Source organism: Apteryx mantelli, chromosome 5 (assembly GCF_036417845.1).
Source record: "Apteryx mantelli isolate bAptMan1 chromosome 5, bAptMan1.hap1, whole genome shotgun sequence".
Lineage (NCBI taxonomy): Eukaryota > Metazoa > Chordata > Aves > Apterygiformes > Apterygidae > Apteryx > Apteryx mantelli.
This window is the reverse complement of record NC_089982.1, coordinates 87,474,271-87,490,648: the sequence shown is the minus strand read 5'-3', so window position 1 is coordinate 87,490,648 and position 16,378 is coordinate 87,474,271. Positions and strand designations below refer to the sequence as shown.

The window sequence follows — 16,378 nt, the reverse complement described above, 5'->3', positions numbered from 1 at the left end:
CCTTCCTTTCCTGCAGCGGGGCCGGGGGAGCCGGGGACCAGGGGGCCGGGACTGGGGGTGCTGCTGCGGAGGGGGGCCGGGGGCGGCGCCTGCTGCAGGACCGGCCCCGGGGGCCCGGACCACGTGCGGCCCCTGCAGCCACGTGCGGCCCCGCGCGGCGGCGCGAAACCTCGCGTCGAATCGCGTGACGCGAGGGGGGCGGGGCGCCGCTCTCATTGGCCGGGAGCGGGAAGGGGCGGGCGTCCGCGGGCGTCCCCGCGCCGCACTGGCGGAGACGGCGGCAGGAGACGGGCTCCGCCTAGTCCGCGTTCTCATTGGCCGAAGGGGCAGCCTCGTTGGCGGCGGCCTCCGGTGATTGGCGGGAAGCCGCGGGGGCGCGGCCGCCGATTGGCCGCTGGCGGGAGGGGCGGGCTTCCGGCGGGGCTCTGCCCAGTTCCGGCGGGAGCAGCGACGGGGCGGCAGGATGGTGAGCGCGGGCCGCGCCGGGGTCGCATCCGGCGGCATCGGGGGGCGGGAGCGGCCGGGGGGGGCCGGGGCGGCGGGGCAGGAGCCCCGGGGCGGCGCTGGGGCGGCGATGGCGGCGCGGGAGGAAGGGAGGGAGGAAGGAGCGTGGGGGGGGGCCCGGCCGCCGGAGCCGCGGCCTCCCCGGTGACCGGAGCCGGTGCAGGTGCTGCTGCACGCGCTGTTCGAGCACGCGGCCGGGTACGCGCTCTTCGCCGTGCGCGAGGTGGAGGAGATCAGCCTGCTGCTGCCGCAGGTACCGGGACCGGGAGCGGGCCGAGCTGGGGGGAAGCGGGGGACGGGACCGGGCCGCGGGTGCGGGAGGATCCGGGGACCGGGACGGGGGGGAAGCGGGGGACGGGATGGCGGGGCCTGGGCCGGGACCAGGACTGGGCCGGGACGGAGGCTAGGATCGGGATGGAGCAGGTAGGGACCGGGTGGAGGGGTCGGCGGGGGTTGGGCCGGTACCGGGGCGGGTGGTTCGGTACCGGGCCCGGGGGGCTCGCGGTGCCTCTCCCTCACGGCGCCCCCCCCCCGGCAGGTGGAGGAGAGCGTCCTCAACGTGGGCAAGTTCCACAACGTGGTGAAGCTCGTGGCCTTCTCACCCTTCAAGTCGGCCCAGAGCGCCCTGGAGAACATCAATGCCGTCTCGGAGGGTGAGTGGCAGCCGGGCGCCCCCGGCGCGGCCGCGCGTTGCCCCCCGCCCGGCCCCGCTCACCTATCTCCCCGCGCAGGTGTCCTCCACGAGGACCTGCGGCTGCTCCTCGAGACCCACATGCCCGCCAAGAAGAAGAAGGCGCTGCTGGGAGTCGCCGATGCCAAGATCGGGGCCGCCATCCTGGAGGAGCTGGGCTACCAGTGCCAGACGGGCGGCGTCGTGGCCGAGATCCTGCGGGGTGAGCGCGAGGCGGCTGCGGGAGGCGGCACCGCGGGTGCTCCACGCGGCGCCTCCGCTCCCGCCAGGCTGGGACTGGGCTGGGGCCGGGGAATCCCTTTGGGAGCTTCCCTGGGAGCTGGTCCAGCCCTGCGGGTCGGCTCCTGGCAGTGGGAATAGCCGGAGCTGGGCTGCCTGTGCCGCGGGCTGGGAGCAGAGCCTTTCCCAGCTCCGTGGGCCCTGGCGCCGTGCTCCAGCACGGGGTGACGGAACCGTCCCCATGCAGGGATCCGCCTGCACTTCCACGCCCTGGTGAAGGGCCTCACTGCTCAGTCGGCCTCCAAGGCCCAGCTGGGCCTCGGCCACAGCTACTCCCGGGCCAAGGTGAAGTTCAACGTGAACCGCGTGGACAACATGATCATCCAGTCTATCAGCCTGCTGGACCAGCTGGACAAGGACATCAACACCTTCTCCATGCGCGTGCGGTGAGCTGGGGGCAACGGCGGAGCGGCGCGGTCCCACCTCCTCCCCACGCTTACCGCAGGCAGCCGCCCCTCCCGGCTGCCTGTACAGAACGGGGAGGCAGAGCATCGCCTCGATACACCCCGGCCTGGGAGATGGTGCCCTGGCTGGATTGTGAGCGGGGGGACACGGCGCGCGAGCGGGCTCGGGCTCCGCGCGGGGGGCGGGCTCCTTCCCTGACCGCTCTTCCCCGCAGGGAGTGGTACGGCTACCACTTCCCCGAGCTGATCAAGATCGTCTCGGAGAACTACACGTACTGCCGCCTCGCCAAGTTCATCGGGAACCGTAAGGAGCTGAGCGAGGAGAGCTTGGAGGGGCTGGAGGAGATCGTCATGGACAGCGCCAAGGCGCAGGCGATCCTGGAAGCCTCCCGCTCCTCCATGGGTGAGTGGGGACTGGCAGCGGTGGCTCTGGTGGAGCGCTGGCCTTTTTAGGGCATGAGCTGAGGCGAGAGGGAGCATTTTGGCTGAGGACGGGGCCCCCATTGCGCCGTCCCTCAGCCGTGCGATCCGCCTGGCCTGGCTGCTGACGCCCCTCTCTCCTAGGCATGGACATCTCCCCCATCGACCTCATCAACATCGAGAGTTTTTCCAGCCGCGTGATCTCGCTGTCCGAGTACCGCAAGGGCCTGCAGGAGTATCTCCGCTCCAAGATGAGCCAGGTGGCTCCCAGCCTCTCGGCCCTCATCGGAGAAGTGGTGAGTGCCTGTCCCGGGCTCGCCCAGGCCGCGGAGGTGATGTCTGAGTGAATCTGTCAATCCACTGAGTAGCCCTGCTGACACCTCTTACTGCTGATCCGTGGCCTGGGGGGGCTGCACCACCTGCTCCCGGCGGAGCCGGACTCTGTACGCTCCTGGGGACGGCGGCGGCGGTAACGCCAGCCCTGTCCATTCGCAGGTGGGCGCTCGTCTCATCTCCCACGCCGGCAGCCTGACGAACCTGGCCAAGTACCCGGCCTCGACGGTGCAGATCCTGGGGGCTGAGAAAGCCCTCTTCAGGTACCGCTGCAGGGTGGTTGCGGTGATGGCAGGCCCCTGGGCCGCTGGGTGTGACGCACCGGGCCTCGGCCGCGTGTGATCAGCCAGCCCCAGCCTCTGAGCGACCACCGTGGCTTCGCGTCTTGCCTCGCGGGTGCCGCGGGCGCCTGATGGCGGGTCCGTGCCCAGGGAGCCGCCCTGGAGGTCAGCGCCGCCTCGAGCTGGGGTGGGGAGCGGCTGGGGGAAGCCCTGTCCCCTCGTGCTGGGCGTCCCCGCGGCCCTCTGCGTGCGTGACTCCTGTCCGGAGGACGCCCTTGGCCCCGGGGCTGCCTTGTGCCACCCTCTGACGGCGCCGGGGGCCGGTTCCAGGGCTCTGAAGACGCGCGGGAACACCCCGAAGTACGGGCTCATATTCCACTCCACCTTCATCGGGCGAGCGGCCGCCAAGAACAAGGGGCGCATCTCCCGCTACCTGGCCAACAAGTGCACCATCGCCTCCAGGATCGACTGCTTCTCAGGTGCCGGCGGGGCCGGGGTGCGGCGGGGCCCGGGAAGGGGCAGCCGGCTGCGGTGCTCCGCGCCCGGCGGCGTCTGCGATGATGGGAATATTTTTCGTCAACAGCATTTCACTGGGTGAATGGTGACTCCTGTGATCTGAGCAGAGCGCCGGGGCCGGGGGAGGTGTGTGGGGTGGTGGTTCGGGCAGGGCTGAGCGGTGCTGAGCCCGTCCCGTCTCTGCAGAAGTCCCCACGAGCGTCTTTGGGGACAAGCTCCGGGAGCAGGTGGAGGAGCGGCTGGCCTTCTACGAGACCGGCGAGCCGCCACGCAAGAACCTGGAGGTCATGAAGGAGGCCATGGTGGAGGTGAGGCGCGCTGGGCAAGGGGGGGGGGGGGCTGGGCTCGGCCCCGCTGTCGGACGTGATGCAAAATTGCCATCCTGACCCACCGCTGGAGGCAAAAAAAAAACTGATTTAATGAGGCTGATCCGACGGGTGCCGTGGGGATGGGCGGAGCGGGGATGCGTTCTGGGCTGGGCGCCTCCCTTGGTGCTGACGGAGCTGCCTCTGTCCCTCGGCAGGCCAACGAGGTGGTGGCTGAAGTCAAGAAGAAGCAGGAGAAGAAAGAAAGGAAGAAGAAGAAGCGGGAGAAGCGGCGGCTGGAGGCGCTGGCCGCGGCTGCGGAGGAGATGGAGAACTCGGTGCTGGAGACAGAGGTGAGGGCAGGGGCCGCTCAGGGTGGGAGACCCCTGCGGAAGGGGCACCGCGACGGGGGTGGCCATGCCCAGCCTTGGCCCCGTTGTGCGCTTGGCTGATGGTGACGCAGGCGAAGCAGCGGTGCTGGGGCCGGCGCTGTTCCCGCTTTTCCTGACTGGCCGGGCCAGGCTGGGACAGCGCTGGCCGGTCCTGGGGCTCATTCCTAGCCCGTCACAGCTGAACGCCCATTGCCAGCTCTTGGCGTTCAGTTGTGGCACGGAGGGGATCAGCCTTGGTGTCCCCTTGCTTTTGGGGTGACCCTGCCCTGGGATTGAGGCAGGCAGAAGGAAGAATTGAGGCTGGAGAGGTTGAAATGGCTTCAGCAACAGCCGTTAAGGGGGCAGGACTCGCATGGGTACCTGGTGTCTGGCCGAGCCCTGAGACTCGGCCTGCTTTGCTTTTGGGTGCTGCGTCTTACAGACGGCTGCAGTCTGTGGGCTTCCCTGCTCCGGGCCTAGCGCAGAGCACCCAGTTCTGTGCTGTGACTCCGGCTCGCTCCCAGGCGCGGCCCTGGCAGCCCCAGTCTGGTCAGCGCGGCACGGGGACTCAGCACCTCCTGGGGTGGGTAGGGCTCTCACGGGCTCCCATTTCCTTCAGGAAAATGAGACAGAGCTCAAGAAAAAGAAGAAGAAAAAGAAGCAGCAGCTGGAGGCTGCCTCAGAGCCGGAGGAGAATGGCCTGGAGGAAGAGGCCTTGCCCAAGAAGAAGAGGAAACTATCAGGAGAGATTGTTCAACTGGACAAAAAGAAGAAGAAAAAGGCCAAGGATGTGGAGGAGGATTAGGGAAGCGAGGAGGAGCTGGAGCAGGGCCTGCGCGTAGCAGTGGTGGTTCGCTCGGCGCAGCTTTGTAGATGGCTCGTCGTCTTGTGTCCAGCATTTCATGGCAGCTGCATGTCCTAGAATGTAACTCAGCGGGGCGGCCGCCATTAAATGAATTTTGGTACCTCGTGTCCCGGGTGAGTTCGTTTGCCCCATGACCAGGCCAGGCCACACACGTCCTCTGGGGCAGCGCTCGAATGCTTGAGCTTCCTTGTACCTTCGACGCAGCGTTGGCTCCCGGGGCTGCCTGTGAGGCCCCGTGGGGGTGGCTTGGGGTTGCGGTGTGGCTTTGCCGCAGTCTGGGGGAACGTCTGCCGCTGTGGCAACGCCTGCAGCCCACGCGGTGCGGGCAGAGCTCCAGACCCCGCTCAGAGCGGGGCAGGGGGCAAGGACACCGCTCACAGTGTGACTGAACCTCAATAAATGGTTGAGGCTGTTGTTGATCCTCTCCTGTTTTGTGTTTTGCTGCAGCGGATGGGGGTGAAAGCACGTGAAGCCGCCTGGGAGAGGGGTTGGCGGCCAGGAGGCCCCAGTTTTGCATCCTCTGCTGCAGGCACAAGATGTGACCGTGTGCTGTCCCCCCCCTTCTGGCCCTGGGGCTGCACGGAGCAGCACGATGGCGGTACCTTCGCTCTGCCACCGCCATCCTCCCAGCCCAGCTCTGCTGGCTGCCCGCAGGGAGCGGGGCAGCGACGTGGGGCAGCAGCGCTGGTGGGGCGCAGGGTGCCGAGGGGGAGGCAGGGGCACCTCCTGTGGAGCCAGCAGCAGTGCTCCAGCTGCTGTGTGAGTGAGGCTCCCACTGCCACGGGAAGGAGGTGGGTTCACAGCGTGGACACAAGTGAGGCAGGTGCTGCTGCGCTGGGAAGGGGCAGCGGAGGCAGAGGGAGGACCAGGATAGGGCAGGCAGGATTGGGGAGGTGCAGCGCAGAGCACTGAGCCCTGCCTGCGGCTGAACGTGCAGGACCCCCCATCTCTGTTCAAAGTACTCACAGCAGAAACCTCCGGGGTGGGGCAGAGGCTGCTTTATTAGGCGCGACGGCAGGCTGGGGGCAGCAGCGCTGCTGGGAAGCAATAAGTTACTACGCAGGCAAAGCGAGAGCACCTGGGCTGCCGGAGCCGGAGAAGAGAAGAGGGGCCTTAGGCATCCAGGGCAGCTATCACGGCTTGGGTGAAATCCAGGGACGTGGCGTAGCCCCCCATGTCCGCTGTGCGCACCTGCAACAAGAGCGGAGCGTTAGCAAGGCAGGAAAGCGGCCCCTGCGGCAGGACCTGGGCTGTGGGGCTGGGTGGCAGCAGGACCTGGCCCCCTGAGGCCTGTCACAGCCCCCTGCTTGGAGCGTCCCCAGCTCCGGTGTCCCTGGGCCGCAGGGAGGGGAGAGGGCGCCCCGCCACAAGCAGCTGCTCCAGGTTGTGGGAGACTCCAGGGGCCCCCCCCGGTCCCTGGGAGGAGGTGGGTTATGCCCCCTCCAGCAGTCCCGGCCACCTCTGAAGCGAAGGCTGGCGGTGGCAGCCCCTGCCAGGGGCAGCTCTGGGTTCAGCAGCCTGGTCAGGGCTGGTGCAGCCGCCTGCCCCGCTTCCAGCACGAGCTCCGCTGCCTGCCCGGGATGTGCCTCATCCCTTCGCAGGGCCGGGCGCACATGCACACAAGTGTGGGAGCGCCGGCAGCAAACAGCTACCGTGGGTGCGGTGGTGCTCTGCTAAAGTGGTGCCACTGAGCAACGACAGAGGCTGCAGATTAAAAAACAAACCAACCCTAGAGCAAAGGGCTGTTAGCAACTGCAAGAACAAGGGCTGCAGTAGCCGAGTCAGGCTCCCTCTGCCAGCTGCTGCTTCCCGGCAGGTTTTGGTAAAAGCCGGCAGGGGATCAGTGCCGTAACATCACAGCTGCCCGCTGCCTCCCCTGGCAGCGCAGCGCCCTGGGCTCTCCTGACCCAGCAGGCTGAAGGCGGCGAGCACGGCCTGGCCGCAGCGACGGCTGCCTGTGATGAGCGTGACCCCGGGAGCGGTGCTGAGCCCCCAGCCCGCGCCCTCCCTGCACCCCTGCCCCGGCCCTTGCCTTGCAGAGGGACGCGGTAACACACAGCCCCTCTTCCGGCCCTGCGCAGGGCAGGAGCAGCACGGCCAGACCGAGCACCACAGCTCCAGCGGCAGCTGCCTCCACGCGCCCGTCCTGCTGGCCACAGCGGCACAGGGCTGGTGCAGCCGCACTACAGTGCCAAGCCTCGACCTAGCCCGACCCTCACCACCGCGCTGTGGGGCACAGGCAGCCGCTGAGAGCCCTAGAACAAGGCCCAGGATGGGGGGGTGGGGGGCATGCAGGACCCTTTATTTGCAAACACAAATACAAAATACTGTAATAAATATGTTTCCCCCCTCATCGTCCCCCAACCCTCACAGCACCCTGCGACAGCAGGGCAGGCGCCCGCGGCACTGCACCTGCAGAGCTTCTAGTGGTCCCACCAGCACGTCTGCAACCCCCCGCGCTGCCCTCCAGGCTGCTGCAGCATTGGGCAAGGAGCAAGCTGTGCCGCGGGGAGGGGAGCAGAGGTTCAGCCAGCCCCACCGCAGCCCCCTGCTCTGGGGCCAGGCCTTTCTGCCCCCGGGGAGCACGGCACTGGCTCAGCCTGGCCCCGCACAGCCAGAGACCTCCCGGGGCCGCGCTGACACACAAGACTGGTCCCCAAAGCCGCAGGGGGCCTGCAAGGCCCTGCGAGCAGGTTGCGTGCCAGGGTGCCTGCTCAGGCCGGGGCTCAGCTCTCCCCAGCCTTGCTCCTGATCTCAGAAAGCCACAGGACAAACTCCTACTAGGGAGGGGAACAGAGCAACCCCTGTCCTGCACCAGCTCCCCCAGGGCAGGAGTTGTTTTAAAGCCTCCTTGTGCTATGTGGACTTTTCCTGCTCCCAGAGAGGGGCCTCTCATTCTGAGCAAGTATTTCTGGATGCAAGTCCTCAGCCCTGCGGTCCTATTGCTAAAGCCTCTGTGGTCAGGGAAGGCTCCTACAGCAACCACGGACCGCACTGGCCTCGATATCCCTGGGAGCTGCCTGCCCGGGGACGCTCTGAGCACTGCCTGCTCAGCTCCGAGTCATCCCAGCAGACGCTCACGGCCCGAGACCAGCACTACAGTCATCTCATGGAGGGCAAAGTGGAAACGCCACCTAAACGAACCAGAGGTGCACCCAGGCGTCCTCACTCCTGGAGGGAGACCTGGTCTCTGTGCCTCTGGCAATTCGCACTGGCCACGACTCTGGAAGGTTACTGGGATCTCTGGGGCAGGGAAGAGGAAGAGCCTCCCTGGAGGCACCAGGGGATCCCAGCAGCCCAGAGCTGTGCCAGCAAGGGGAGGGGGGGAGGAAGCTCTTTCAGGTTTTAAGCTACAGAAAGGTGCTGCAGGGTGCAGTGAAGTCCCAGAACTCCCCACGGGCGAGCGGGGTTCCTAGACACCATAGTGGGGGTGCAGGTTGTCAATCACAGACTTCACGAAGTCAGAAGTGGTGCAGTAACCGCCCAAGTCCCGTGTCCGAACCTAAAAATCCAACACAGGGAAGGGGAGAAACAAGGGAGAAAGGTGGTCGTGAACCAAGCAAAATGATTACGAGAAGGGAGAGGAGAGCAGCTTCCCTCTACGCACCCTGCCAAAGACCCCAGCCGGGCTGCAAGCTAGAAAGAGGCCGTCTGACATCCCCAGCCCTGCCAGGCCTCCCCTAGCCAGCAAACACCACTCAGAACAGCAGCAGCAGCAGCAGCAGCAATCCCCTGAGACAAGCAGAGAGGGACTGAATAAAGCAACAGCCGCAAGCGCACAGGTTCCTGAGCTGTTCACTGGGCTGGAAATAGGTGTGGAGGTGCTGAGACAGCACCTGTGTCCGAGGCTCGCACTTGTCCGTAAGGGAGAACACGGAGCTTTTCTACCCACGAACGCTCCTACAGAGGCTACAGAGAAGCAACAAGGCCGGTTGCCCAGTACTCACTTTTCCGACTTTGATCACCTTCTTCACCGCATCCGCAATCAAATTGGAGTGAAATTCTAAGCTAGAAAAAGGAAAGCCACCACGGTCACTTCCTCCATACAGCAGCCTGCGAGCCCCCCCCGCCCGCCCCTCAGACGTGTCTGCGGCCCAAAGCAAGGCCGAGGCAGCGCTGCCCTCCGGGCACTGCGGTGGGCATCCCCTCCTCATCCCACCGCGCGCCCACCGGAGGCACCTACTTGAGGTGTCGCAACATGTTGGCAGCCGAGAGCAGCATGGCGGTGGGATTAGCAATGTTCCTGCCCACGGCCTGGGCAAACGGGTGGCGGGCACCCTGCGGGAGGAGAAGCCACAGTGAGGGACCGCGTTCCACGCTCCCGTCCCGAGCAGCTCCCTGGATAACCCAGCGTGCCGATAAGGGGCAAAGCGACAGACTCCAGGGAGCCGAGAGCAGGGAGGAGACTCCTCACCATCTCGAACACGGCGTACTCCGCGCTGTAGCTCTCGCCGGGAACCACGCCGGCGCCGCCCACCAAGCCAGCCGCCAGGTTATCAATGATGTTCCCGTAGAGGTTCGGCATGACCAGGACATCAAACTGGTAGGGGTTCTGCACCAGCTGCGCAGAGGGAACAGGAGGAAGTGAGGCCTTGCGCACCAGTCCTGCCCAACACGGGCTGGCACACGCACAGCAGGGAGCCCGACAGCCTTCAGGACAGGGCAGTGCCAGGTGAACCAGCTGGAGCAGCAGAATGTCCCATGTCTGAAAACATCCCCAGACTGCACTCAAGTGACAGCAGGGAGCCCTGTTCAAAAGGGGATCACGGGCAGCTGCCACAGACTAACTTCCCTGGCGGAGTTTTGCAAGCCCAAATCAGACAGCTTTAAATGTCCGTGATGGCCTCAATACCTGCAGCTCCTGCTTCTGGCTGGAGCAGAGCAGGGAGAAGGCCAATGGTTTCCAGTTTGTTCAAGGAGCAAACCCCAGCTTAGGAGAAAGGGATGAACAACAAGAACTTTGTGAGCTGTCAGGAAGCTCTAGAGCAGCCGTAGCTTTTCATGTTTTAAACCGTTCTTTATCCCCTCACTCAAAGGGCTCAGCAGCAGGTACAGCATGAATCTGGGACAGGGGTAAGGCAGGGAGACCAGGTCCTCACCTGCATGCAGCAGTTGTCAATTATCATGGTGTCAAATTTGATCTTGGGATACAGTTCTGCCACTTCCTCACAGCACTGCAGGAACAGCCCGTCGCCTAGTTTCCTGAGAGACAAGCAGCACATTAACAGGTCTGCTCACCAGGACAGCAGCAGAACCACTACAGAACCAAGTGATCCGATAGCAATTGGTGTCCCACCACCACAGGGCCCACAAAGGCAGGCAAGCCTAGAGCACCTCACACCACAGCACACCCAAAGCCAAACAGACAGTGAAGTCTGGGCCTAAGGGGAGCAATGAAGGAGCAGCTTTCAGTGCCAGAGCTTTCCCCCTTCTCAGCTGACAGCCTTCACGATGTAGCTGACCTTCAGGCCTCAGCTATGCTCACGCCAGAGATGAGACCATAAACAGGGAAAAAAAAATAACACTAGTGCCCGGGAAACTCCAGCCTGTCTGGGATCAGGCTAGTATTGCTCTGATCAGGATCAAAAGCTGAGAGCGCAACAAGGTCTGAGATGTGACAGTAGCTGTGTGTCTCAGCATAATCAGCAGATACCCCCCAAAACCCGCTCTTGTGGCACTCACATAATGTTGGCTTTGTGCACAGCTGTGACTTTGGAGCGCCCTTTTTTGGTGGCGTAGTCGAAGGCAAACTTGGCAATGCGCTGCGACTTGGCCCGGGTGATGATCTTCAGGCACTCGATGACTCCCTTTGCACTCTGGACACAAAAGGGAGCGTGAGCAGCCACGGCATGCGTCATGCAGCCCAGTGCCCTGCCTCACCGTTTTTCTACCTCGCTGCCCCACACCACTCTGACAGCTCACGTGCTTTGAGACAGAGACGAGGAGTCTTTGCCTAATGCTGGAACATCTCCCATCAAGAGGTTCCTTAACACCCAGTCCTCGTTTGCCTTTTTCTGGCATCACCCCTAAGGCAGCCCCTCACCACCCTCCTTGGGGTCTCTGTGTATTCAGGTCATGTAAGCACTCTTCATCCTGTTTCCTATGTCCGTTACTGTCACTTGCTACCTAAGTTCTGCTCCAGCCATAACGCTGGACAGGGCCCCCAACAGCAAGGAAGCTCCAAATCCTGGGCGAGTTTCCTTGTCCTTCAACAGTGAGCTCTGATACAGACACCGAGCTCAGCAGTGACCCTGCACCAGAGCGCCCACGTGCTGGAGGGAGGCTCCCTTACCTCGTGTTCCAGAGAGCTGTACTCCCCCTCCGTCTGCTCACGAATGATCACGAGGTCCAAGTTGTTGTGGCGTGTTTTATAGCCTGGTAAGCTCTTCACATGGACAACATTGGCAAACAAGTCTAATTTGCGCCTGCAAAAGCAGCAGCAGGGTCAGCATTTCATCATGAGCTATTTCTGGGGCAGATACTCTTCACTGCAAGTGCTGGGGTAACATGACGGTGCACAGTTCTCCACCTCTTAAGATGTCCTCCCGTATCTATCTACTTTCTCATGGACCATAAGCCAATCACACCTCCAAGCATGGCTTCTACAATGCTCTGTCAAGGCAGGTCACCACTGTCCATTTTCCATCCATCCACACCCCTCTTTTGGATCTCCAGGATCCCAAAGAAAACACACAGTCAATCGCAATTAAGAGAGGCAGATTCTGGCCACTGACAGTTTCTCAGAAGCTTTTGCTTCCTCATGACACATGATTATCACACCTGTCCTGGACTTGCTTTCCTCAACCCATGGTTCAGCGGCAGAATACCACGACTAAGTGCAGTATGGTTTCTCCAGCGACTGATGTGTCGGTGCTCAGCACTGACAGTTGAGCAGGGGACTGAGCTTACCTGAGTCTCATGTCGTAAGAAGCCAGCTCTCCCTTGTAATCCATGGGGGTGTGGATCTTCCCTGCAGGGACGAGGTTGAGCAGAAGGAGTAAGGCGCACAGTACAGAGCCCACCAACAGCTACCAAGAACATTGCCTGAACCCAGATCACAGGACAGCCAGCATCAGAGATGGGTTGTTTTGGCAGAACCTCACCCAAGCACGGGGACTGATCTCTCACTGCATGGGACCCAGATGGGTTCCTTGGTTTCCCTGGGCCACTTACTATGAGAGCCTGTTTCAAAAAGCAGAAACTGGAAATAGCTTCCTCTCTGATAAGCTAAGTAAACTAAGCAGCGGCAATTTGTCTCTTAGCTTAAAGAGACCATATTTCCTTCTCCAGGACCTAGACCACAGAAGTTCCTGCACTCTGAAAGCATCTAACGGGGTTTGAGATAAGGCAACATTTCCTTCAGGCAGAGTGAAGAGTTCTGCTTTGCTGAAGAGAGAGCTAATGTAACTCCTTACCGATAAGGGCCACTTTACTTTCCTTCATAGAATCAACCACCTCATCCAGTTTTTCTTCTGATGCCATGTTCTGCACCTCACTCAGGTGATGCTCATCAAAGATCACAGGCACGCTGGCAGCCTGCATGAGAGATGCAAGAAAAGGATCATCGTCCAGTCAGATCAGAGACTCACTTATAACTAACACACACACACGCCCGGCAAAGGGCTCACTGACTGAATGGCTCGGAGAGTTGGGACACGAAACCTTAAACCAGCCAGACTGTCTCCTCAGGGAGAACAGGGTACTGAACTCATGACATGCTGAACCTGGACCTCTGGGTTGCTTCTTCTAACAATTCTAACTGAATAATGACATATTTTCTGTTACCTTCAACATTCTCGTGCTCTAGAGGAAACACACAAGTTGGTTTTTGGAGGGTCTCAGAATGAAAAACATTTTCAAGCAATTCTGCAACTGCTACTCCTCCATTCTCCATCCTTCATCCAGTCTCAAGGGGAAGCAGGAGCCGTTACCTTGAACACTTCCTTGACTGCGTGCATGAGCTCTGGGCCCACCCCATCTCCGGGCAGCATGGTGACTTGGAACGTGCCCTCAGACTTCGCATTTTCTGACTGCACAGAAAACAGAAAACAGTTAGACCTTCGGTGGCATGCCCAGACTCATAATTCAGATAGGTCCCCTAACCTGCAAGCAGCAAACTACAGGAAGGAGAATATCCACATCCACAACACACATTTACTGCTGTACTAGTGCTGAGCTTTAACCTAGAGAGCCCTCCTGTTCCTCTTTCCTATGTACGTCTACTGCTTCAGGGCACCTGCTGAAAGCAAGCATAACCCCTGCCAGCTTTCACGTTACCAGGCTAAACATGCCTCGCTCGTAGTCTTCTCTCATAGTCTCTGCTCCTGCTCCGCCTCGAGCACGGGGAATGAGACCTGCACCCTGCGTTACGGACGAAGCCCTGCGAGTACCTTGCACGACGGCATTAGAACTGCTTCCTTTCCCAGATCTGAGGACGATGTTTGGTCGTGAACACACTGCACAGGAGAGGAACCCAAAATGCTGTGATTCAGTAGTAACCTAAAGGCCATTTCCTCCATAACATTTCCAGTTATGATCTCTCCCTCTGCACAACAGAAATTCTTGTTACTAGAAGCTAAGTGCAGAATCTTGCATTATTACATTTTCTCTCATTTCTACTTCATGTCCTCAGGGCCATCTAAGTCCTCCCCGTGTGACAGTTTCATCCTTCTGCTGTACTGACACAGTCTTGCAACTTTTTATTAAATATGTATTTTATCATGATATATCCACATTTTTCTCTTGAGGATAGAAGTCTTAAGCAAAATCATTCTCAAAGATAATCTTTGAGACGTTCTACTAGCAATCCACTGCCAAATCAATAGCTTGTCTTTTGATACTGCCTGTTTTCCCATCTTAGCTGGCTCCTATTTTCACACAGTTCTTTTACTAATCCCCTTTTTCTCTAGCCAGTAATTCCCTGGACAAAATTGACCTCCAGACATCAGATTTCACAGAACCAGACTCAGAGACTGGGTATTCACAGTGAGAGACAAGAAGAACTTCACTTAACAATTCAATCATGCAATAAAATGAGTAAATTAAAAGTAATGCCATATGACATGGAAAACGCATGTACTTCAGTGATATGAAGTGTAGGCAAATGGTCAAATGGTGTAAAATGAAAAAGCAAGTGTAAGAAGGAGGGCTAGTTAGTCTTCACTTTTGATTTTGAGTATTTCATTGAACACAACCATGGAATTAAGTTGCAGGGCAGAAACACTTACCTACTATTCAGCAACTAAGTTTCAAGAAGGGCCAAAGCATCTGCAGAGGGAATTTCTGCATGAGCCCAGGTTCAGGGTCAGAAGAATGCAATCTCAGTGCTGAACCCTTCCTTTTAGTGTCTTAAATAATAATATAAGACATCTTAACTTATATAAGGGAACCAGACATGAGCACTATGCATCAGTCTAAACAGAATAAACATTACGTTAATCCAGGAGGTGGCACTCCAGCTGTTTCTTCTATCCTTACACCCGTAGAAAGCAACACCTTGTCTCTCCATCACAGTTCTCATTTCCTGATCATAAAGCCTAAAAGATGTTCATATGTGCTAAGCTACTACTTGCTTTTACTTTATTCAATCTCTAATAATTATCATATATTATTTCCTATATTATTTTTAGGTTAATTATTATATCTAAATCTATTAAAGTTAGGATTAAATGGTAAGAACTAGACCAAAAAGGCTTCCACTACCATAGTACTGCACTCAGGGCTAGTCGTTTTAGCTATACCAGTAGAGAAATGCTTGTCAGCATAATCCTGCCAGCAAACCTTTACGTGCAGGTGAGCCAGAGAGGGAGAAGAGCCAGAATTGCCAGGAATGAGGGAGCAAAGTCTCAGAACATGCTAGTCAGAGAGTGAGAAATGCTGCTTTCACCAAGCTGGGAGCCTACAGGGGGAGCAGACGGCCGGGAGGGGAAGCACGCTGCTTTCTAAGCACACCCATGAGATGCAGAAAAGTCCTGAACAAAGCAAGCCCAATCCCACTCACGGACACAGTCCTGTGTCTCCGTAATTTTAGGTGGTGAAAGTGGTCTTGCTATGGCTTTCTGTGTCCTCTGTCTACACATAAGTCCTTCTGAGGATGAATCTTCTCTGGCCTCCTCGTGACCTCAACCTCGCAGGCCACAAGCACTCACAGCCATAGCCTAAAAATAGCAAGAGTTTTTCCACCCCAAAAAAGAACTTAGAAGTGCTTTTCTTTGCCTTGCTTAGCCTTCAACATTTATGTGTTATAAGCTTCTTCTCCACACTCCCAAGCAACAGTGACTCGGTTCTTTGCCACAGCAAGCTCAGCACCTTCACGGGGAAGTGCAAAACGTTACGGCACACACCAGACAGCGATAAAGCCGAAGCAGTACCACGCTTCCATCCACACCGCCTCCCGGCTGCGGCATCACTGCCACCCATCCTTGATCCTGCACGATTCCCACACTGGCTCCCGCTCAGAGTGCCGGGGGCCGGGCAGATAGGGAGAGGTAGCCAGGGAATCGTGTCCCTCTTCCCACTGCTGTGCTGGTGATGTGCTGCTTTCTCCGAGTCCTGAAGCCTCAGTAGTGCAAAACCCGGCCGCAGAGATGTGCTCTAACCCACCAACCCGCTCTGGCTCGGTGCTGCAGAGCCGGCACGGCAGCACATGCCCAGCATCCCGCACTGAGCGCAGGGGCCTGACTGCGGGGCCGGGGGGAGGCAGCCCTGCAGGGTGGGTCTGGGGGGGAGCACCGAGCCCCCCTCTCTCACCTTGGCCCGCGGGATCTGCTGGAGGGCAGCGGAGGCACCCAGGCCCCTCCATGCGCCGATGCTCTGGGCACACAGGAGACCCTGCGACAGGAGGTGGCAGGGGGGAAGGATGAGACCCTGGGAGCTGGCAGGGTGCCCCCAGCCCAACATTACCCCCCCCAGCCCAGACTGACCCTCCGACCCCCTCCCCAGCCCCGACCAACCCCCCCGGGCCACACTGACCCTCCAACACCCTCCCCAGCCCCGACCAGCCTCCCCGGCCCACACTGACCCTCCCACACCCCCACAACCCAGACCAGCCCCCCCAGCCCACACTGACCCCTGCACCCCCCCCCCAACCAACCTCTCACCTACCCACTGGCGCAGACTGACCCCCCCCCAGCCCAGACCGACCCTTCATCCCCCCCGACCCAGAACAACCCCCACGCCCCGGCCTGCCCCCCCAGTCCAGAATGGCCCCCCAGCCCAGAATGACCCTCGTCACCCCCCAGACTCCCCCCCCCACCCCAGAACACCCTCCCGGGCCCCCCCGGCCCCCTCACCCTGGCCGCCGCCCGTCCCGCGCTCAGAGCCGCCATCTCGCAGCCCCACAATGCACCGCGGCTGCGGCAGCGCGAGGGGAAGGGCGTTAGGCGGAAGGGGCGTGGCCCCCTCAGGCCC

The 16,378-nt window shown here is 60.3% G+C and overlaps 2 protein-coding genes and 3 non-coding genes across 6 annotated transcripts; 4 read left to right on the top strand and 1 right to left on the bottom strand.

Moving 5' to 3' along the window:
- The first annotated feature begins 436 nt into the window (after positions 1-436).
- On the top strand, positions 437-5,388 carry NOP56 (NOP56 ribonucleoprotein). Its single transcript, XM_067298427.1, has 12 exons — positions 437-466; positions 668-757; positions 1,043-1,157; positions 1,236-1,397; positions 1,662-1,860; positions 2,094-2,281; positions 2,443-2,594; positions 2,794-2,894; positions 3,243-3,391; positions 3,615-3,736; positions 3,952-4,086; positions 4,724-5,388. The coding sequence occupies exons 1-12, from the start codon at positions 464-466 to the stop codon at positions 4,907-4,909; spliced, it is 1,602 nt and encodes a 533-aa protein (XP_067154528.1). The 5' UTR covers positions 437-463; the 3' UTR covers positions 4,910-5,388.
- LOC136992289 (small nucleolar RNA SNORA51) lies at positions 1,898-2,029 on the top strand. Its single transcript, XR_010884482.1, has one exon. It is a non-coding gene; the product is annotated as a small nucleolar RNA SNORA51 (small nucleolar RNA).
- Positions 3,465-3,535, top strand: LOC136992295 (small nucleolar RNA SNORD56). The gene has a single exon (XR_010884487.1). It is a non-coding gene; the product is annotated as a small nucleolar RNA SNORD56 (small nucleolar RNA).
- LOC136992294 (small nucleolar RNA SNORD57) lies at positions 3,787-3,860 on the top strand. The gene has a single exon (XR_010884486.1). It is a non-coding gene; the product is annotated as a small nucleolar RNA SNORD57 (small nucleolar RNA).
- Positions 5,389-5,931: 543 nt separating the features above from the next.
- On the bottom strand, positions 5,932-16,326 carry IDH3B (isocitrate dehydrogenase (NAD(+)) 3 non-catalytic subunit beta). Of its 2 annotated transcripts, none has more exons than XM_067298429.1 (12): positions 16,261-16,326; positions 15,719-15,799; positions 12,901-12,999; positions 12,385-12,505; positions 11,879-11,939; positions 11,262-11,394; positions 10,652-10,785; positions 10,069-10,171; positions 9,384-9,530; positions 9,153-9,247; positions 8,917-8,977; positions 5,932-6,160 (listed from the first exon to the last, which is right to left on the bottom strand). In XM_067298429.1, exons 1-12 carry the CDS (start codon positions 16,294-16,296, stop codon positions 6,083-6,085), a joined length of 1,149 nt encoding a protein of 382 aa, XP_067154530.1. In that variant the 5' UTR covers positions 16,297-16,326; the 3' UTR covers positions 5,932-6,082. The 2 variants fall into 2 exon arrangements, with proteins under 2 accessions (XP_067154530.1, XP_067154529.1); XM_067298428.1 differs by having other exon boundaries at positions 6,075-8,471.
- Positions 16,327-16,378: the final 52 nt, after the last annotated feature.

Coding starts and splice junctions, on each gene's coding strand:
- NOP56 (XM_067298427.1), top strand. Junction 1,158..1,235: donor CATCAATGCCGTCTCGGAGG/GTGAGTGGCAGC, acceptor CTCCCCGCGCAG/GTGTCCTCCACGAGGACCTG. Junction 1,398..1,661: donor CGTGGCCGAGATCCTGCGGG/GTGAGCGCGAGG, acceptor GTCCCCATGCAG/GGATCCGCCTGCACTTCCAC.
- IDH3B (XM_067298428.1), bottom strand. CDS start 16,296: ATGGCGGCTCTGAGCGCGGGACGGGCGGCGGCCAGG. Junction 12,506..12,900: donor CAGTCAAGGAAGTGTTCAAG/GTAACGGCTCCT, acceptor TCTCTCATGCAG/GCTGCCAGCGTGCCTGTGAT. Junction 9,248..9,383: donor AGTACGCCGTGTTCGAGATG/GTGAGGAGTCTC, acceptor CTCCTCCCGCAG/GGTGCCCGCCACCCGTTTGC.